This window comes from Ambystoma mexicanum, chromosome 9 (assembly GCF_040938575.1).
Source record: "Ambystoma mexicanum isolate Mex_15411 chromosome 9, UKY_AmexF1_1, whole genome shotgun sequence".
In the NCBI taxonomy this organism is placed as follows: domain Eukaryota; kingdom Metazoa; phylum Chordata; class Amphibia; order Caudata; family Ambystomatidae; genus Ambystoma; species Ambystoma mexicanum.
Window position 1 is genome coordinate 1,536,532,725 of NC_090931.1, and position 21,678 is coordinate 1,536,554,402.

At 52.6% G+C, this 21,678-nt stretch overlaps 1 protein-coding gene across 2 annotated transcripts in view; it reads right to left on the bottom strand.

Annotated features, from left to right (window-relative positions):
- Window positions 1-20,115, bottom strand: part of LOC138489464 (zinc finger protein ZFP2-like) — a 235,428-nt gene extending 215,313 nt beyond the window's left edge. Inside the window, exons 1-2 of one of the 2 annotated variants that reach the window (XM_069617190.1) lie at window positions 19,866-20,115; window positions 18,555-18,593 (exon numbers count right to left, since the gene is read on the bottom strand). In XM_069617190.1, coding sequence (XP_069473291.1) covers window positions 18,555-18,593; window positions 19,866-19,919 — 93 coding nt within the window. In that variant the 5' untranslated portion in view covers window positions 19,920-20,115. The remainder of the gene's footprint in view (window positions 1-18,554; window positions 18,594-19,865) is intronic. The other variant, XM_069617191.1, reaches the window with a different exon arrangement.
- Between the last annotated feature and the right edge of the window lie 1,563 nt (window positions 20,116-21,678).

A 21,678-nucleotide genomic window follows, 5' to 3' on the forward strand; every position in this document is an offset into this window, starting at 1 on the left:
CTGCTGCCCACGTGCCCTACCATTTGCTGCCTGCACATCAGCCAGGGGTGCTGCTGCTGTGACCACCCCTGCTGGAACCGAAGACTCCCGACTGGGATTCCATCGCTCCACAGCCCAGCCCCAGGACCCAGTTGCCCACCCACTCCTGCCTCTGGGGTTGTCATGTCGGGCACTGCAACATCTGGCACCACTGACAACCCCCGGCCAGAGAGGCAGAGGGGCACCAGCTTCAGTGCCAGGGAAGTTGGTGTCCTGGTGGAGCAAGTCCTGGGGCAGTATGATGCCCTCTACGGAAGGGTGCGCGCCGACAAGGAAGGACGGACTCAGATCTGGACGGACATCGTGACTGCCATCAACGCGGAGGGGGTGGCAGTCTGTGACTTCCAACATGTCAAGAAGCGCTGGGAGGACTTCAGGTCCAGGACCCTGAACAAGGCCCGGTGCCTCTTGAAGGCAGCGGATGCTAAGGGGCGCCGGGGCCACTTGTCGGAAGATCAGATGAGGGTCCTGGAACGCATATCCCCAGCGCTCCACGTCCAGGTCCTTGAGAGGCAGACCCATCTGGAGTCGAGCGGTAAGTGTACATGCATCATGATTTTAAGCTGGTCGTGGGGTGATGTGCCAGTAGTGTGGCGGTTGCACATCTGTTTGTATGGGCCCGAGTATGGGTGGGGGTGTACAGGACCGTGAGGCTAACACCTGCGAGGGCTGTCATGTGTGAGACATGGATGGTGCTTGTGTGTGTAGGCTTGCATGCCAAATGCAGTTGTGTGGGCACACATGTTTGTGTGTATGTAAGTAGGCATGTTCGTGATGTCACGCATGTATGTTGTTTTCAGCTGCATGTATCAGCACTGTGTACATGTGCGGGTATTTGACAAGGGTGCAACAGTGATGCAACATGGATGCATGTGACAGCGGGATGTGGACGCCTGATTGGCAGATGTGACATGGATGCCCATCGGAACACTGACAGTTGGCTGAGGTGTACACATGCATGCAAGTGTGGTGGTGTGCGTGCATGTGTAGTGCACTCCCTGTGTTGCATGTGATGTCTGGCTCACCTTTGCCTGCTCATGCTGTTGTATGTGTATGGATGGTGCTGGCAGTTGCGATGTGGCTGTGGTATGGCTCATGTGTGCATGTAGAAATGACATGTGTGTTGCCAATTGTGATGCCATGTCTGAGGTTTGCCAATGCAACTGTCATGTGTGTATGTGTCCATTGTACAGTGCCCTGATGCCTGTGTTTTATTTCTCCCTGTCTGCAGCGTCAACTGAAGAAGAGGACGGAGAAGGTGCTGTGGAGCACAGCGGCGGGGATCGCACCGCCAGCCAGAGACGCAAGGCCCGGCTCCCTTCCCAGGTTGTGATCTCGTCGGGGAGTGAGGAGTCCGGTGCCGCGTCCCAGGCCGCAGCTGCCCGGGGGAGGTCCAAGAGGCAGAGGTCGGAGTTGGACTCCTCGGCAGCAGAAGGGGCAGCTGGGACCCCACAGGGCCCAACGGGGGAAGATGGCACGGAGTCATCCAGGTTGGTGGGGGGGTTTGGTGGAGGAGGAGGCCGTGCAAGCAACAGAGACGGGGTCTGGAGGTGGGGATTCAGCTGGTGCTAGTGGTGCAGTGCAGGACCAGGGACAGGAGGCAGCACAGGTTGCCGTGGAGGTGCCCATGTGCAATCCTGTCCCTGATCCTGTCACTGTATCATCTTGCACCAGCAGGGATGCCTACGTTCAGACCCGTTTTCAGGCAGGGGATGAGCTCACGACAACTGGCCTTCCTCTGCCTGTGGACGTAGCTATCCGGGTCCGGGTTGAGCCTGTCCTGACTGGTGTGGCGTTGCGTCAACGGGCCATGCAAGGTGACCTGCAGTCTTTTCATGAGGAGACTGCACGTCATCTTGAATGGCTCGTTGACCGCGTCGGCCTACTGGGACAGGTCACCCAGGCTGGATTCCTCCGTTTGATGGGGCTTGCTCAGACCCCCTCCTCAACTGAACCCCCTATGCGCCAGTCGTCCTCCGTGCCATCTTCCCACCCATCAGTCACCTGGGTGCCCTGTGGAGCTGCCTCTGATGGTGCGGCCAGGCTGGTGGAGGAGGCATCCCTGCCACAGTCGGGAGTCGGACGTCCAGCAGGGGTGGCCACATCAACGACTGCACCCCAGCCAGCGGAGGATGTGCAGGCAGCAGGAGGCAGTGCACGGGCAGAGGCGCAGCAGCAACGTGGTGGGAGCCATGATGGCTCGGGGCCTTCGACATCGGAGGGGCAGGCATCGGCCGGAGGGCAGGAGGACCCAGGATGGGAAGTGTCTTCCGTGTGGCAGCGGTTGGGCCACGCCATAGATGCGGAGCGGCAGCAGGCAGAAGAGGCACGGCTCACGATGGTCAGGGCAGAGAACTCCATGCAGAGGGCCCTGAGGCGGGCGAGTGCCTCGAGGCGATCCGCAGGGAGTTTGGGGGGGGAACATGTGGACGGCCCTGCGGACCCTCGGGGCCATGGAGGAGGAGCGCCTCCGGGACATTGAGCTGGAGTTCGATGATGCCCTGGCCCGGAACATCCCCAAGTGAGCCGTCGGACTAGCCCGCTGCCCTTGTAAATAGTTCTGTAGTTAGTGTTAGGTTTCCTTTGGTTTAGCATTTTTTTGGACCTTTTGGACAATGGGCCAGATTTTTGTATATATAATTAGATAGGTTTCATTTCTTCTGTTGGGATCATGGACCCTGGATTGTTTATCTGTATATAGTTGACTTTTGGATTTTCATTTTTTTTATGATTTCCCCATGGAGCAATGGTTTTCGATTTTAATTTTCCATTGGATTTACTTTTGTGGACTGTGACTTTGGACACCTTTCGTTTGCATTATGATTTGTGGTTTTGCATTATTTTGCGTACCTGCTTGTTTTTTTTTTTAAATAATTTCCATTATTGTTTTTTATTTTTGGTTCAATTTATGTTGCGTTTAATACATATTTTTCTTCAAACTTCAATGTGTAGTATCATCTCATTGGTTTCATGTATATCATGATATGGGTTTTGACATTCACTGACACCCATTGGGTGTATGTGAGGGACATGTGTTCATTTCCAAACTTGCAATTGTGGTTATACCATGTTTTTGCCATTTCTAAGTGGGTGGATGCAATACTCAGGTGGGTGTTTGGCATTTGGAGGCTGACCAGAAGGGCCAGGGGTCTAGATTGTGTTGACATGTTGGCTGGGGGACATGAGTGTGGGTCTGGTGGAGGCTGCCCCTGCACTGCTGGGGGGTGGGGGTGATGGGAGACATGAGTGGGGGCCTGGTGGAGGCTGCCCCTGCACTGCTGGAGAGTGGGGGTGGTGGGAGACATGGGTGGGGGCCTGGTGGAGGCTGCCCCTGCACTGCTGGGGGGTGGGGGTGATAGGAGACATGGGTGGGGGCCTGGTGGAGGGGGGCCTGGTGGAGGCTGCCCCTGCACTGCTGGGGGGTGAGGGTGGGGGTGATGGGAGACATGGGTGGGGGCCTGGTGGAGGCTGCCCCTGCACTGCTGGGGGGTGGGGGTGATAGGGGACATGAGTGGGGGCCTGGTGGAGGCTGCCCCTGCACTGCTGGGGGGTGGGGGTGATGGGAGACATGGGTGGGGGCCTGGTGGAGGCTGCGCCTGCACTGCTGGGGGTGGGGTTGGTGGGAGACATGGGTGGGGGCCTGGTGGAGGCTGCCCCTGCACTGCTGGGGGTGGGGGTGATAGGGGACATGAGTGTGGGCCTGGTGGAGGCTGCCCCTGCACTGCTGGGGGGTGGGGGTGATGGGAGACATGACGGGGGGCCTGGTGGAGGCTGCCCCTGGTGGCTGGGGGTGCAGGGAGGCATGAGTTGGACATGAGTGGGGGCCTGGTGGAGGCTGCCCCTGCACTGCTGGGGGGTGGGGGTGATAGGGGACATGAGTGGGGGCCTGGTGGAGGCTGCCCCTGCACTGCTGGGGGGTGGGGGTGATGGAAGACATGGGTGGGGCCTGGTGGAGGCTACCCCTGCACTGCTTGGGGGTGGGAGTGATGGGAGACATGGGTGGGGGCCTGGTGGAGGCTGCCCCTGCACTGCTGGGGGGTGGGGAGATAGGGGACATGAGTGGGGGCCTGGTGGAGGCTGCCCCTGGTGGCTGGGGGTGATGGGAGACATGAGTGGGGGCCTGGTGGAGGCTGCCCCTGGTGGCTGGGGGGTGGGGGTGCAGGGAGACATGGGTGGGGGCCTGGTGGAGGCTGCCCCTGCACTGCTGGGGGGTGGGGGAGCAGGGAGACATGAGTTGGACATGGGTGGGGGCCTGGTGGAGGCTGCCCCTGCACTGCTGGGGGGGTGGGGGTGATAGGGGACATGAGTGTGGGCCTGGTGGAGGCTGCCCCTGCACTGCTGGGGGGTGGGGGTGATGGAAGACATGGGTGGGGCCTGGTGGAGGCTACCCCTGCACTGCTGGGGGGTGGGAGTGATGGAGACATGGGTGGGGGCCTGGTGGAGGCTGCCCCTGCACTGCTGGGGGGTGGGGAGATAGGGGACATGAGTGGGGGCCTGGTGGAGGCTGCCCCTGGTGGCTGGGGGTGATGGGAGACATGAGTGGGGGCCTGGTGGAGGCTGCCCCTGGTGGCTGGAGGGGTGGGGGTGCAGGGAGACATGAGTGGGGGCCTGGTGGAGGCTGCCCCTGGTGGCTGGGTTGGTGGGAGACATGAGTGGGGGCCTGGTGGAGGCTGCCCCTGCACTGCTGGGGGGTGGGGGTGATAGGGGACATGAGTGGGGGCCTGGTGGAGGCTGCCCCTGGTGGCTGGGGGGTGGGGGTGGTGGGAGACATGGGTGGGGGCCTGGTGGAGGCTGCCCCTGCACTGCTGGGGGGTGGGGGTGATGGGAGACATGGGTGGGGGCCTGGTGGAGGCTGCCCCTGCACTGCTGGGGGTGGGGTTGGTGGGAGACATGGGTGGGGGCCTGGTGGAGGCTGCCCCTGCACTGCTGGGGGTGGGGGCGATAGGGGGCATGAGTGTGGGCCTGGTGGAGGCTGCCCTGCACTGCTGGGGGGTGGGGGTGATGGGAGACATGGGTGGGGGCCTGGTGGAGGCTGCCCCTGCACTGCTGAGGGGTGGGGGTGATGGGAGACATGGGTGGGGCCTGGTGGAGGCTGCCCCTGCACTGCTGGGGGGTGGGGGTGATAGGGGACATGAGTGGGGGCCTGGTGGAGGCTGCCCCTGGTGGCTGGGGTGTGGGGGTGGTGGGAGACATGAGTGGGGGCCTGGTGGAGACTGCCCCTGGTGGCTGGGGGGTGGGGGTGATGGGAGACATGAGTTGGACATGACTGGGGGCCTGGTGGAGGCTGCCCCTGGTGGCTGGGGGGTGGGGGTGCAGGGAGGCATGAGTTGGACATGAGTGGGGGCCTGGTGGAGGCTGCCCCAGCACTGCTGGGGGGTGGGGGTGATAGGGGACATGGGTGGGGGCCTGGTGGAGGCTGCCCCTGCACTGCTTGGGGTTGGGGGTGATAGGGGACATGAGTGTGGGCCTGGTGGAGGCTGCCCCTGCACTGCTGGGGGGTGGGGGTGATGGGAGACGTGTGGGGCCTGGTGGAGGCTACCCCTGCACTGCTGAGGGGTGGGAGTGATGGGAGACATGGGTGGGGGCCTGGTGGAGGCTGTCCCTGCACTGCTGGGGGGTGGGGAGATAGGGGACATGAGTGGTGGCCTGGTGGAGGCTGCCCCTGGTGGCTGGGGGTGATGGGAGACATGAGTGGGGGCCTGGTGGAGGCTGCCCCTGGTGGCTGGGGGTGATGGGAGACATGAGTGGGGGCCTGGTGGAGGCTGCCCCTGCACTGCTGGGGGGTGGGGGTGATAGGGGACATGAGTGGGGGCCTGGCGGAGGCTGCCCCTGGTGGCTGGGGGGTGGGGGTGCAGGGAGACATGAGTTGGACATGAGTGGGGGCTGCTCCTGGTGGCTGGGGGGGTGGGGGTGGTGGGAGACATGAGTGGGGGCCTGGTGGAGGCTGCCCCTGCACTGCTGGGGGGTGGGGGTGATAGGGGACATGAGTGGGGGCCTGGTGGAGGCTGCCCCTGGGGGGTGGGGGTGGTGGGAGACATGGGTGGGGGCCTGGTGGAGGCTGCCCCTGCACTGCTGGGGGGTGGGGTGGTGGGAGACATGAGTGTGGACCTGGTGGAGGCTGCCCCTGGTGACTGGGGGTTGGGGGTGCAGGGAGACATGAGTGGGGGCCTGGTGGAGGCTGCCCCTGCACTGCTGGGGGGTGATGGGAGACATGGGTGGGGGCCTGGTGGAGGCTGCCCCTGGTGGCTGGGGGTGCAGGGGGACATGCGTTGGTGGGCAGTAGTGCAAGGTGACATGTGGGTTGGCTGGGGGGCATGGCCATGGTGGATGGGGTGCCTGCAGGACATGTGCAGGGTAGGCCCCTGTGGTGTGGGCCACCTGCAGGGGTGTAGAGGGAACACCTGGGAGGACCCACATGTGCAATTCACGTGTGATACTTCCCGCGCACCCCTGGAATACACGTACCCTGATGGAATCGCGTGTGATACTTCCCGCACACCCCTGGAATACACGTACCCTGATGGAATCGCGTGTGATACTTCCCGCACACCCCTGAGATACACGTACCCTACTGCTTTTGCGTGTGATACTTCCCGCGCACCCCTGAAATACACGTACCCTGCTGCTTTTGCGTGTGTTACTTCCCACGCACCCCTGATGCACACGTACACAGGACAATCGCGTGTGGAACTTCCCGCGAACCACTGAAATACACGTTACCCGCTTGGCGTTTGCTGTTTGCCAGCCCTGTGAACTGGTCCAGGGTTAGCGCAGCCCTTTGCGATGATTTGGGGATTTTGAAGGCTTTTCCTTGCGCGAGGGCGTTCTTGGGGGCGTAACTGCCGCTGCTGCAAGGTCGTTGCGCCACTCTACGCCACGGCTGGTTTCTGAGGCTAAAATCCATGAATACGCTGTGCGATGAAAAGGATTTTTTTGCACGCGGCTGGCGCAGTGTATCGCACGGGGACACTGTGCGCCAGCCGCGTGCACCATTTTTGTGCTAATTTCTATGAATGACCCTCTAAATCTCACATGTATATAATGCCAAACCACTCTGCCAATGACAGCTTCTTCAGGGCACGTAGGAGTCCAAAGTGGGGCTTTTTGGGAGTCCAAAGTGGGGATTTTTGGGAGTCCAAACTGGGGATATCTGGTTCCAAATGAAATATAAGTCACCTCTAAGGCTAGCGTTAGAAGGTGCAGGATGATAATTGGGGTGCTCAAAGTGAAGGAGGGTACCTTGGAAATGTAGATTTATTGGCAAAGAAGGATCTGTTGCAGGCTTAGCAGAGTGTATGACACTACTTCTAGACTTGCCATCTGGTGGTGACCTACTCATGGCTCTCAAGTGAACCTCTTTTGGAGATGCTGGAAACTGCAGCCAACTAGTTACTCATTGGTTTGCTGGATGCAGTCGATGGCATGTTGTCTTTTGGTCATCTCTGCTACCGTGCAGATAGAGGATTTAATTTCACCTAGGAATTGGCTATTGGTGTTAACTGATGGACATTTCTATGCAATTGTTACTCTATTATTTCCAGTGATAAAAACAAACCAAATTTATGCGTCCCCATGCCTAAACCGAATGGAGAGCTCTTGGGTGTCATGTTGGTGACAGCGGGCCACCGCAAGGTCAGTGAGTAACAGCCAGCCGGCCAGTGCTCATCTTCACGTTCTAGGGTAAACATGCCAGCTGTAAACTTCATAAGGGACATGTCTTTAAGTGCACTTGCTATTCAGTAATCTACAGAGATCGTGAAGTGGGCTCAGTATTCGGGTATTCATCTGCCTTTGTTTCCAGCTAAGTCTCCCTGGGTATTGTATGCATACGATTCTGGAGATGTGTGCGTCCCTATACATTTCTGGTTTGCTGCACCCGGTTTTTTAATGTTGTGAGGGATGTGTCGGTGCCCCCTTAGATGGTATTTACTGGTTATTTGTGTGGCACTTATACAACAACGTGTTCCAAAGCACCACAAGACAAAAGGGAGGGAACAGGAGAGAAATGAAAAGGGCGGTGCTACGAGGCCGTGTGACATTTGGAGATGCAAATGCAGAAAAAAAGAGAAAGTGCCAGGGGAAAAGTGGCAGAGGGGTTACGATTAAGTGTCGGGCTGCAAGAAGTGCTATGGTGGGAGTGAAACGGGGAGGAAGGGGGAAGTGCAGCTGGGAGGCCTGAGGGCAAGGAAGTGCAGATAAGTACGAGGACTGGGAGGGAGGGCCTGGAGCCCCGTAGTACTCTAAGAGAACCAGGCAGCCAGTCACAGAGGCAGAAAGAGGGCATTAGCAGGGGGAGGGAGAGGGTGAAGGAGGAGGAGAAAAGGAAGGTCTTGAGGTGCTTCCAGAACTTCAGGTGATCCGGCTCAAGCCTGAGAGGGGCAGGGAGACAGTTTCCGATGGATGCTCCTGCAAAGGAGAGAGATCTACCCCCACTCTCTGCTTAGAGAAGCGTCCGGGTTGCAGAGTTGGAGGTAGCAGAGCAAAGTGCTCTAGAAGGGACCTATTTAGGGAGAGATTTGGATGTAGCAAGGTCCCTGGCCCCAGAAAGCCTTGTAGATGATGCATTGGGTCTTGACCCTAGCAGCCACAGGGAGCCAGTGAAGAGAAATTAGGGCAGGAAAGGTGCAGTCCTGGGCTCGAGGCCAAGGATAAGTCTTGCAGTCCTATTCTGGTTTCGTTGAAGAAGGCGAAGAGAAGATGCAGGAAGAGACTGTTGCAGTAATCAAGCCTAGAAAGAACCAGAGCTCTACAGATATGGAGTTTCTGGGGGGAAGGTGAGGAAAAGAAGAATGCCACGGAGGAGGTGAAGCTGATAGTGGGCCTTCTTGGCAAGGTCCGAGATGTGAGGACAGAAGGATAGATAGGAGTTGAAGATCAAACCGAGGGAGAGGGTAGTAGAGACCCCAAGCCTACAGAGGAGGCATTCAAAGGAAGAATAGGCATTATAATAGTAGCAGGAACCCCTTCATGAAAAACAAGGTACACTCTGCCCCCAGGCTGGTTTGGCCTGGGATTGGAGAGGATCTTGTAATCAGGTAGAATAGTGTCAAAAGCAGTGACAGTGCTGGCCTTGAATCATGTCTCAGTGAGTGCGAGGACATCAAGGTCAAGGTCTTCAAGGAGGTGGCAGGTATCAGATGAATGTTTGACAGCAGAGTGAGCATTAAGGGTAGCTAAGTGAAGCTAACTGCCACCATTATAGGTCTTCTGAGGAGCGGTACAGGGGTGGGGCACAAACCTCAGAGGGGACAAGGGGACCAGACGGGTGGCAGAGGAGGGAGAAGGAGGAGTTAATGAGACGGAAGGTGCCTGTCAAGGAGGAGGCTATTGGGCTGAGAGCCCTAGGCCATGATAGTGCCATTTAGATGAACATTAATGATGCACCTAGACAATGGGCAGTTTGCCAAGAGCACCTCCCATCTGGTTCCATCATTAATGGGAGAGGAAGAGAAAGGTGAAAGGACAGACCATATGGGGAGTCCATATGTCAGGAGAAGGGACATTAAAGAGGATGTCAGTGATAGTCTGCCTGGAGGAAGCACTCACATAGGTATCTGCAATCAGCAGGCCTGGGTTAGAGGCCAGGAGAGGTTTCTTAAACTTTTTTTCTTGCAGGCTTCGAAAAAGAGGGAGGCTAGGAGATAGAATAGTAGTTGGAGCAGATGAGGGGGGGGGGGTGCTCTCAGCCCAATATCCTCCTCCTTGACAGGCACCTTCCGTCTCATTAACTCCTCCTTCTCCCTCCTCTGCCACCCCTCTGGTCCCCTTGTCCCCTCTGAGCACCATGGTGGGTGGGGGGGGGCATAAGCCCAAGGAAGGGAGGGGGAAGGAACGCTGCACAGTGCACGCATGAACTCACCAGGCAGCCTAGCAGGTGCAGAAGAGGCAGGTACTTTTAACAAAGGATAATGAAGCCAATCAGCAAGGCCAGGCAGTATGTAAAAATGCCTGGATTTAAAGTACACAATGTGAGGAATAGCAGCAAATCAACCAGGACAACAGGGTATGAATATGCCTAGGTTATAGGTTAAAACAGGCAAGAAATGCCAGCAGTTAACATACCTAAACAAGGTGACAGAATTTAAACAAACCATGCTGCAGAATGACAAGAACAAACCAAAAGGACCATTGGGATAACAGAGAAAATGTACATGTGGGCAGTGGAGGCAGGATCCATGAACATTCAGAAACCATAATACTTTCAGAATGAAATAGTAGACCAGAGAAACCAGACTGCGAATCGCAATTAGGACATAAAGGCAAAATGCAGCAATTATAATGAAATCAAAATGCCCTACACAGCCACAAACACAGGTCATTAAGTGTTGTGTATATGTTGGTAGGTTTTCTGGGTATATGTCTTTATGGCCTAGGGATGCGCAGCCCTCCCCTATTGCATGTGGTTTTAATGTACTGTATGTTACACTCTTTGCAGGCACTCATCACAATTGTCATGGAAGCATCAATTGGCACCCATTGTCATCACCATAAACCTTCCCGGACAATACCTATTCCGATTTTTGTCTTTACTTAACGTTTGCAAGGCTTTGGAACTTCCTTATTTCATTTCACAAACGACATGCCCCATAATGCACCTCGTGGCAGTTCCCATTCCTATGCAGCAGTCTTAGAACTACAATCTCCAGAAGCCCTAGAGATCAGTGCTGCTTTCACCTTCCCAGGACCAGAGAGCGAGGAGGCCGATTACCTTCAGGAGTGCTGTTCCAGGTGCTGCTAAGGAGCCTGCTTCAGCAAAGGGCGGGTCACAAGGCATAAAATAAGAGCTGTCGCATAGCAATTTGCTACGAAATTCTGTAGGTTTGAATGCACACTTGTGTAGCAAAGTTAACTATTTAAGTTGACCTCTTCAATGAAAGCACATCTCACCCTTTATTCCTCTTTTCCCTCATCCCTTGAAGTGCTAATGGAGAGAAAGTGCAGCAGTAATCATCTCCTCCACTCTTAAGTGCCAAAGGCATGTGTGGAAGTGCTAGGCAAGGATTTATTTTTCTTTTTCAAAAAATTGCAATCCAAATGTAATCGGGATGATACTTGTATTAAGCTTTCTATATTCTGTCTGAAAAAGACCAGTATGTGTCAACTTTATATTTTTTTTCTTTTAAAGACAGTCAAGCAATTCCAATCCTAAAATGCAAGTTGTTACATAATGCATAATTACAGTATTGCTACTGTTTAACACTCCATCTGTGACATTGCTAGCACGATGTATTTGACGGTGTTTGCCTGCTTTAACAGTTTTGTTTGACTTTTACATGCTTGGGTTGTTATGATCAGGCCCTCCAAGATGGCCGGCCTTCTCTACCCGCCTCGATTGGTTGTCTCCCCCTTCATCTGAGTCGATTGGATGAGCCGTCAGGCGAATGCCGGCCCGCCTCCAAGGTCCGAGACTAGGCCCCCGTTTGTTGCTGGTTCATGAGGTGAGCCCCCTCTGTTGCTCTGTGTTGCTCACCCACCCCCTCTGTTGTCACGTCTTTCTCACCCATGTCCCCCCACACCCTCTGTTGCCACGTCTTGCTCACCCATGTCCCCCCCCACTGTCAGGACCGGCCGGAGTAGGTGGGCTGGTAGTTGGCCTAGGCCTGTAGTTGTTCATAGGATTGGAGGCTGTTTCTTTAGGGTTGCGAAGGGAACTCCTGGTGAGGGTCTGTGGGATCAGCCTCAGCTCCTGCGGATTCCAGCAAGCCAGTCCTGACACCCACCCACTCTGTTGCCCCGTGTTGCTCACCCATGTCCCCCCACCCACTCCGTTGCCCCGTCTTCCTCACCCATGTCCCCCCACTCTACCTGTTGCCCCGTGCTGCTCACCCTTGTCCCCACACCCCTCTGTGCCCCGTGTTGCTCACCCTTGTCCCCACACCCCTCTCTGTGCCCCGTGTTGCTCACCCATGTCCCCCCTCCCCCTCTGTTGCCCCGTGCTGCTCACCCTTATCCCCACACCCCTCTCTGTGCCCCGTGTTGCTCAACCATGTCCCCCCTTCCCCTCTGTTGCCTCTTGTTGATCATTGTGCTGTCTGTGTCCCCTGCCGATCCCCATTGATTCTGTTCTGTGTTCCCTCCATTCCTTGAAGCGCTTTGAAACACATTGTGTATAGGCGCTATACAAATAAACTATCAATATTATCATCTCCATGATTTACAGTAAAGTTAGTGTATCTAAATTTCATAGTGTCAACCATATTTCATTTTGTTGGGCAAGATGCATCATATTGACTTGCAAATGGTGGCCAACCCATGAGCGAACCCATACTTCTTGACATTCTATATTATCACCCTGTTGCTTTATAGCAGGTACCCTGACAGTGAGAGGGCCATAAACTACAATATTCCCCCTAGTTTGCCCAGTTCTCTGCCTGCTATGCTATCTACTCTGCTTACTCTCTTTCTTGCCTCTTACATAATGAATACACAAAGCCATCTAGACGCTTACACAAAGTAGCAATCAATAGTTCCATCCAGTGTGTACATCTACAGATCTACTGCAATACCAAACACTGTATTTAGGCTTCAGAGCTCGCTTTGCGTCGATTGATATATATATCACCACATGCAGGAGACAGCTGTCCAAACTGTTTTCAGAGCCTTATGTGTGACCATTCATGCAGCTAACCTTTAACTTTTACAGACACTCATCTATGGCTCAAAGTCTTTTCGTCCACTCGCATAGTCAAGTAGATTTTATAAAGGGCGAATAGCATTTATAAAAGATGTTTGAAACTTTTATTTAACATTGGCTTTGTTTACACTATGGGCCTCATTACGAGTCTGGCGGTAACATGCCGGTTTTTCCGGCTTGGTTACTGCCAGACTCGTTTTACCATTCCGCCTCTGTGATTCCCAGAATTACCGGGGCATTACAACCCCGGTGACCCGGGAATTCCGGAGGCAGAATTCGGTAAATTCCCTTTCCCATTGAGTCCCATAGGACTCAATGGGAATGGGGACCATGGAAACACCAGAACCATCTTGTGATGGTGCCGGTGTTTCCGGGCGGTGTTAAACCTGCCAGGTCAGATCTGGCGGGAGTGACACCTCCGCCAGCAGGACTCGAGATCACCCGGTATGGAAACAACGGTGGCAGCGGGTTTACCGCCACCGTTATTTCCATACCGGGTGATTCGTAATGAGGCCCTATATGTCAAATAAAAGTTTCACTGTCCATGGTTGGCAGCAATGTGCCAAACAAAGTGGTTTTGAAGTGACAGGCACCATTTTATGGAAATAGCATAATCTGTTGCCCTCCGTCACTATGGGTTGAGTGCATTTCTCTTAGGTTGAATAGGGAAAATTTGAGTCGGTTTTTTTCCAGCCCAAACATTTTCGGCAAAAAACTCCACGAAAAAAGCCTTGCGATCTAGAACCCATGTAATAATGTCCCGGCAAAAATGTCTCCTGACAAAAACAGCACTTTTTTTTGCTGAGACATTATTTTGAACATGCGGGAGGGGAAGGAGACCCCTGAATACTATTTTTTTTACAAGGCGAGCAAGGGACATCCCTGCAACCTGCCCCCATACGTAATGTCACCATACGTAATGTCGCCAATGGCTTTTTCCGGCGACATTACGTATGGGGCATTATTACTTGATACCAATAACATCTGGTGACTAACAATATTAGTGCAAATTTGCTAAACAAATGGGTCCGTTTGTTAATTACCAAACTCTGCTAATCAATTTTTGAAAACAAATGTATGCCTTGGGGTCAGTATTTAAGCAGCTGCCTGCAGGAGCACAAGTCTCTTGGGTTGAGCTCGCTACCCACCCTTTATTGCCTTGAGCCTTGGATTTCTGCCGTGTCCTGTGGTTTCCTAAACCTGCTCCTGTTCCAGAGCCCTGTGCTCCATGCCTTGCAGCCCTGCTACTCTACCTTGACGCTCCTTCCTTTTGATCTGTACCTCTGTGCTTCCCATATTGCAGCTTTGCTCCCCTGCTTGCAGTCCTCTGATCCTTGTCTACAGCCCCTTGCCCTCCACCACCAATTATATTGTTCCCTGCCTGCAGTTCCTTGTTCTGTGTCCATTGTGTTACCTGACTTTAGCTTCCTTGTTATCTGTCTGCAGTCCTGCCCTTGCTTTTCTAGTACAGAGTTACTGTTCCTTGTTACCAGTCTGCAGTTTCCAGTCTCCTCCCCCCTGCACTTAGATTCTAGTTTTCTTGCTTTTCCTCTGGTTCTCTGTACTGAACCTTGCTCACTGGACTTCCTTTTTTCCCCTGGATATTTCTGTTACTGTTCTTGTCTTCACTTGTGCCTTGTGTATTTCCTTTGTTCAGAGTTTGGCTGCTGGGGTTTCAGCAGGCAATCTCTGCACCTTTCCTTTGTCTCGTTTCAGTAGTGTACTTTGTGTCACTGTTGTGTGCTGGTTCCTGTTTCAGGAGGCTGTCACTGTTCAGTTCCTGCTGGACCCATACAGGCTTCAGTCTTGTAAGTACTGTAACCTTGTTCGTGCCTTAGAGTCCAGACAGACATCTACTTTTGCTGCTCCTTTCCATGAGCATTCAGAGTGGGACCCAGTAACAGTAACCTGCTCAGAAGGCGGGGGTTTCTCTGGTTCTGTGGGAAACTCTTCCCCCATTCTGCGTACAACTCCACCAAGAGGGAACCTCACTTATTTGTTTTACTTGTACTCCCTGCCCTTTTCTGTTCATTGCCTTTGTTGCCTATCCTTTCTTGTCAGCAGGATTCCTTGCACTCCTGCTTCTTGTGTACTTTTCTCCCTTCGGCTTTGTGGGCAAGTCTCTACCTGCAAGCCCCTTGACAGCACGTCCGTACTATTTGTTTAGGGCTGTGGATATGTGTGTGTAGACCGTTTTGCTAAAACATGTGTGGAACATTGATTTTTTTGTGAAATGTAGGTTTTCTATTTTATGGGAATTATTGCATGTGTTCTACCTTGGGGGTTACAGGATGTCGTCTGAGGTGAGTGTGCGATATATGTGCTGTGGAATTACAGAATCCCCCTTTCTCCCTTTCTCCTGTGGCACGTCAGAGTTTCACAGGATTGATGTTGCCTGTGTACTTATACAAAATAAGCTAACAGTTGTGATGAATCCTGCGGATCCCTCACTAAACCCCTGCCTAAAGTCTCCTCCGAGGTGGCCTGGGAAAGGCAGACGCTTCGTGATCCTGACCTGGGGAGTGGTGGACTGTGGGAGGATCTCCTGAGAGGAGACAAGGCTCGGGGTGGTGAGGAGACCCCATGGGATGAGACACAGTATGTGTCTTTAAAAGGGAAGAACCTTTTACCAGTACCAAGGCATGTAATGGATGCATCTGAACCACACATTAAGCCTTTTGATTGGAGTAAAGCTGATGTGAAATCTCTAAACATCCTAAGAAAGGAAACCCATTTGAGATCTCCCTTACTCCCAGAGGTACAGTGGAAAGAAATCTTATAAATAATGGCTTAAACAAACTTCCTTCTCCTTTTTAAGTAAACTTGTGTACATCTGCATTTAAAAATAGAAAGCTGAGATGAAATCTTAAGTTTGTTTTTACAGTCTACCAGTCCCATAATTCCCTAAGTACTAGAACGAGGAAGAGGACTGAAGTGCAGCGGTTGCGCAGCTGAAAGCATGAAGGAAGACTTCCTTTCCACATGTGAACCTAATTGCACAGATTGTGCAGCAAGAAGCGTGCCAGAGAACATGGCTGAAAGTTGGTGTACAGATGAGGGTCCCAGGAGCGAGAAGAGCTCTGCGACTGCGTGGCGGGGGACGAAGACACATTCACTGAGGAAGGGTGTGTGTCCAAACGAAGCCAGAAGCAATTCAAGTCCTGCAGCACGCAAAGGGAGCAAGACAGAGGAGAGCGAGTGTTACCAATCGTTCTGATCTCTTGCATGAACAAAAGGCAGGCAACTAGCCAAACAGAATCACTCGAGCACAAGTTAAAGCAGTAAAAAAACAAACGTTGACTGTCAGACAATGAAATTACAAAAGTAACACTTGCCTATGAGAGAACTTCTGCAATAGCACTCGCTGAAGAGTAAAACACTGTAAACAGATGAAAGACTGGTCGCGTGTGCTTAAAAGTGATTTGGAGGTAAAGGTTAACCAAAGAGTCAATTGCAAAGCAGTTGAAAATAATCTAGCACTGATGATAAGTGACTGAACATTGATAATTGTGAGTTTGATGGAACAAGCATTGCCCGAGTCAAAAGGGGTGCAAACATTGCCCAATGCCAAGAGGAATACCAGTATTTGCCAATTCCTAAAGCCAAGTATTGTATAAACTCTAAAACTCAGGACCTCCTGTCTCTCTTCCTTTCCCCCTCCTGCCTCTACCCACTGCTCTTCCGCTGGCCCTTCTTCGGCCGCCTCTCCTCCCTCCTTCTCTGCATTTCCCCCGTTCTCCTCAGACAAGGTTTCTAGACAAGTCCGATCTATGAAAGTCTCGTCCATACAAGTTCACCACTGTTCCACTCCACCAAAACCATCAAAGTCCACTTGGACACCACGGCTCCTGCTCTGGCTGATTTCTGCAACCACTCATTCGCCACTGGAGTCTTCCCCTCCCCTCTGAAGCACTCCCTTGTGCACCCTCTTCTTAAGAAACCCTCTGCCAACCCTTCCTGCCCAGCTATCACCCAAACTCCATCACACCTTTCCTAGGTAAACTCCTGGAAAAACTGGCCATCTCCCAGCTTAATCTTCACACTGAATCTGTTAGTTGTCTCTAGGACCATCAGTCTGGCTTCAGAGCTGCCAGAAGCACAGAAACTGCTCTCCTGAACATCTGTGAAGACCTGCTCTCCAACCTCGATTCCAAAACCCCCTGTGTCCTCATCCTACTTGATCTCTCTTCTGCCTTTGACACGGTCAAGCATGCCATCCTGCTCAACCAACTCCGCAATAACCTGGTTATCACCGATCAGGCCCTGGCTTACCTCCTTCCTCTCTGATCGACCCTCCCAGGTCCAACTTGGGTCCTTCCTCTCCTCCATCTCTACCTGTGGTGTTCCCCAGGGGTTTAACCTCTCTCCCTGGCTGTTTAACCAATACCTGGCACTTCTTGCCCACCGCACTGCCACTCTCTGCCCCAACTTCCAGTGCAATGCGGACACTCAACTCATTTCCGCCACCTCTTCGCCTTCTCTCATCTCTGACTCTGTCCACCATCCAGGAGTCGTGTGCCGCCAATGATCTCTGCCTTAATGCCTGTAAAACCGAGATTATCCTCATCGGCACACCTGCTCCCTCCTTTCCTGTCACTCTCTGGCCGGCCTCTCTTGGCCCTCTTCCTGCTCCCACCTGTGAAGCTAAAAACCTCGGTGTCATCGGCTCCACACTTTCCTTCTCTCCTCACATCTCTGACATCTCTAAGAAGTCACACTACCAGCTGCACCTCCTCAGAGGTATTCTTCCTTTCCTCTCCTTCCCCCAGAGCTCTGGTTCTCTCTAGGCTGGACTACTGCAATAGCCTCTTTCTGAATCTGCCTGCCTCTACTCTCCGCCCTCCGCAAATCATCCAAAACAGGACTGCGAGACTTGTCCTTGGCCTCAAGCCCAGGGATCACATCTCTCCATGACTGAAATCTCTAGAATGGCTCCCAGTGGTGGCAAGGATTAAGTTCAAAACCCTCTGCATTGTCCAAAAGGCCTTCTGGGACCTGGGATCTCAATACCTTCAACTCTCCCTTCCTAAATATCTTTCTTCTCGAGCTCTTTGCTCATCTGCCTCCAACTCCCTCCGGGTCAGTCGCTACTCCAAGCAGCGAGTTGGTGATAGATCTTTTTCTTCTGCTGGGGCCTCCCTCCGGAACAGCCTCCCTGCCTCTCTGATGCTAGAGGAGAACCATCTCTGGTTCCGAAGCACCTCAAGGCCCTCCTCTTTGCTTCTGCTTTCTCTCCTTCTCTCCCCTGCGGATCTCCTGGCTGAATCTGAAACTGCACTGGTTACCTGGCTACCCTCTGATCTCGGGCCCAGGTTTCTGTACCCCTACAGCCCCTACTAGCACTTGACTCCTGAGCACTTACCACCAGCTGGCGGCACTTTTTTTATTGTCTTGATCTATTTTACTGTTATCCCATGTACTGCACACTGCCCCATCCCCTTTCCCTCCCACACTTTTTCCCTCCCACCTCCCCTGCACTTGTGCGATCTCAATGTCACCTGGCCAAGTAGGTTTGCTGTTTCTGTCTTCCCTCTGTTTCCCCTACCTTGCCTCGTCGCGCCTTGAAACACTTGTGTATAGGTGTATTTTAAATGCCATATCATATCATTGTCTTTAGCCAAAAGAGACAAACAGGCATACAATTAAGCTGCTTTGGTGGGCAGAAAGTGAAGAGGCAAATGCAAGGTTGTAAAAAGTGAAGCTTGCTTATTGTAATTGTTCAATAAAAATAGGTATAACTCACAATGTCAAAGCTGCGAGGAAGAAAGGTGGAATTACACCCTTAAGGGCAATTTTGGCTGTTGAGGTTACAGAAAGACAAAAGTGGCAAAAAGGCTGCCCTTCTGGAAAGTGAATATCAGAAAAAGAGTGCCTTGCTTACTTGAAGTGTTGAGGGGCACTGAAGTGGGTCTTGTCTTTGCTATAAAAAAAAAAAAAAGTTGGTCAAAGTCACAAAGGTGCAACCTGCTGAAGCTGTGATGAATATTGATGTTGCAGAAAGACAAGCGGCAAAAAGGCTGCCCTTCTGAAAGGTGAATGTTCAGAGGAAGAGTGCCTTGCCTACCTGAAGGTGTTGAGGAACACTGGTGTGCATATCGTCTTCTGAAATATTGTTAAAAATCACAAAGTTGCTAACTATTGAAGTTTCTGTAAAACTTTTGGTTGTCAGTAGATTTGAAACTTCAGAAGCACAGTTGGATGAGGTACACTATCAGGCAGGCGAGTAAACCAACTTGGTGAACCCTGGAAGAAGTTCACCTGGTAGGAGAGTTACCCAGGTGGAAGCAGGGGTGCCGAGAAGTCATCCTGACAAAGATAAGGTGTGATTTATGGTGGTACAAAAAAAAGAGAATGGAGAAAAGCTAACAAGAGGCTGTGTTTCTTTAGCCTTGCCAGAAGTGTTGTTTCTTTGAATCTGAAAAAGAGCTGCGTTTCTTCTTTGACATATATAAGTTGTGGCAAAGCATCTTGACCGAGAACATCACTGATGCTATTTCATGAAGTGGAAATGACTATACAAGGAAGAAGAGAAATCTTTCTATTGGTTGAACATTGTTTAACAGAACTTTCTTTTGACAAAGTGAAGGAGCCAAGAACTGAGTTGGAACTTGAAACTTCGGGAAGGGCACCTAACCCAGGTTATAAAGAGAGACTGAATATATTAGAAGTTACATTTTTGTGAATTGGCATATATCATTTCCTGTGCATTTTATGGTTCAGTGTGAGGGCCAGATATCCATTGTTAGAGTGTTTCCTTTCATTTTTGATAGGCAGAGAAAGCCTTCTCAGAGTAGGGATAGTGAGGCGTTTGAGAAAATCCCAAATTTAATAAAATGGCATATTGTGAGAAATCACCCAAAGGTTGTCCGCCTCACAGAGAGAGAGAATGTGCACCTGGCTCTTTACATCAGTGCCATATACTTGGCCGTGTGGGTATCGCAAACGCACCAGGGCCGGGTGACGATCCCTCCTGTGGAGCCCTGAGTAAAAAGACACTAGAGATCACCAAAGGATGCACAGCATGGCGCCAAACATGGGCCTACAGTGAAAGGCATATGCGCAACTACAATTCCCAGAATGCCAAGTATCATTGGTCACAAATCTAGGGCGGATTAAGGAAGAGCCGCGTTAGTCGGCCCTTTCTGGCACCAATGGCTTCTGTCTTCAAGAAAACAGCCCGGGGGTTACTCACCGCCTCCGAGCCGCGTCCAGACATGTCTCCCTGCGAAATAGGGTTGGAGTTCATTATATACAACCCCAGGTGGCTCTCAAGTCTCCACGGAGCACCGAGTAACAGCTGCCAGCGAGGGACGAGACAAAGGCCGGAGCTGCGAGAGCGGCCGAAATACAGCAGGGACAGCGCGGAACACTAGCCGAGGGAGGAGGGCAGGTGAGTTGGCAGAGATCTGCGGCTGCGCAGAACACTCGTCTGGGGTGGGCAGAGATTTGCGGCTGCGCAGAACACAAGCCTGGGGAGTGAACAGAGATGTGCGGCTGCGTAGAACAAGTGCATCCCTAGACCGGAGAATGTTGAGAGCTCCAGCATCTGCGGCTGCGCAGAACAACAGACTCCGGAATGTGCAGAGATCTGCGGCCGTGCACAACACTAGGCTGGCGTGGGAAGACATCTGCGGCTGCGCAGAACCCCAGCCCGCGGAACGAACCGAGACTTGCAGTATCTGCGGCTGCGCAGAACAACAGATTTGGGAATGGAAAGAGATCAGCGGCTGCGCAGAACAAGTGCATAAGAAGGGGCAAGGGACTACGGCGGCTGCACAGAACAAAGAACTCGGGAATGGGCAGACATCAGAAGCATCTGCGACTGCGCAGAACACCAGCGCAGTGCGAGGGCCATGAACTGCTGCATCTGCGGCTGCGTAGAACACCAAACTTGGTAGAGGCACGGAACCAGTGTTGCCAACTCCTCAGTGAAGAAAGTAGCTATTGGCTCCCCTAGAAGTCACCAGAAGTAGCTAGATGACGTCACTGCCTAATTTGCATAATTACCTCCACTTTCCCCCTGCGATTTATGGCTTTTACTGTGGCCCCCTCCCCTTTTAACACCTCCCTTTTAAGTTATCAGTGTGTTTTTGCATTACTCCCGTTAGAAAACGGGCGAATGAGCACACTTTTTTCAATTGTTTTGGAAACTTGCATAAATGAGCAAGTCTCCAAACCAATTGAAAAAAGTAGCTAGATTTCTGGCTAGCCACTTTTCAATGAAAAAGTCGCTAGGGGGGCGTACTTTCTCGCTAAGTATAGCGAGAAAGTCGCTAAGTTGGCAACACTGCACGGAACTGCTGCGTTTAAACTGCGCCGAAAAGGGGGGGGGCACGGAACTGCGGTGTCTGCAGCTGCGCAGAACACCGGCCTCGGAGGGGCAGGGAACTGCAACGTTTTGCGGCTGCGCAGAACCCTGACCGCGTGAACGTGGAGTCTGCGGCTGCGCACAACAAGAACACCGTGGTTGCAAGAGATTTGCACGGTCTGGGGCTGAACAGAACGCCAGTATTGTTGCCCAGTCGGAATGAAAAAAATAAGCTGAACATCCGTCCAAAACAAGGCCAATATAAGCTGACTCCCATCCAAATAAGCGGAAAAAACCAGCCCACACCTTAAAGGATGTGGATAGGTCTCAAAAGTAAGAAACATTACACAATCATACCTGCCTAACGTCCGGGTTTTTAGCCATTTCTCCCGGTCTCCGAGGAAGACCCCGGAGTCTCCAGGTTTTCGATGCAGTTTCCGTCCAGTCCCATCCTCCATCCGATTGGCTACTGGCAGCAGTCTTTTGCAGCAATTCAGATGGAGGATTGGACGGACCGGAAACGGCACATAAGCAGTATTACCACGTTTATTTTGCTTAGGCTTTCATTCTTTTTGACCGGTTTGCCTTATGTTTTAGTCTCCCTAAATTGAAGGGCGACTAAAACATAAGGCAAACTGGCCAAAAAGAATGAAAGCTGAAACAACAAAAAAAAAGCAGAATACTGACTAATCCCCCT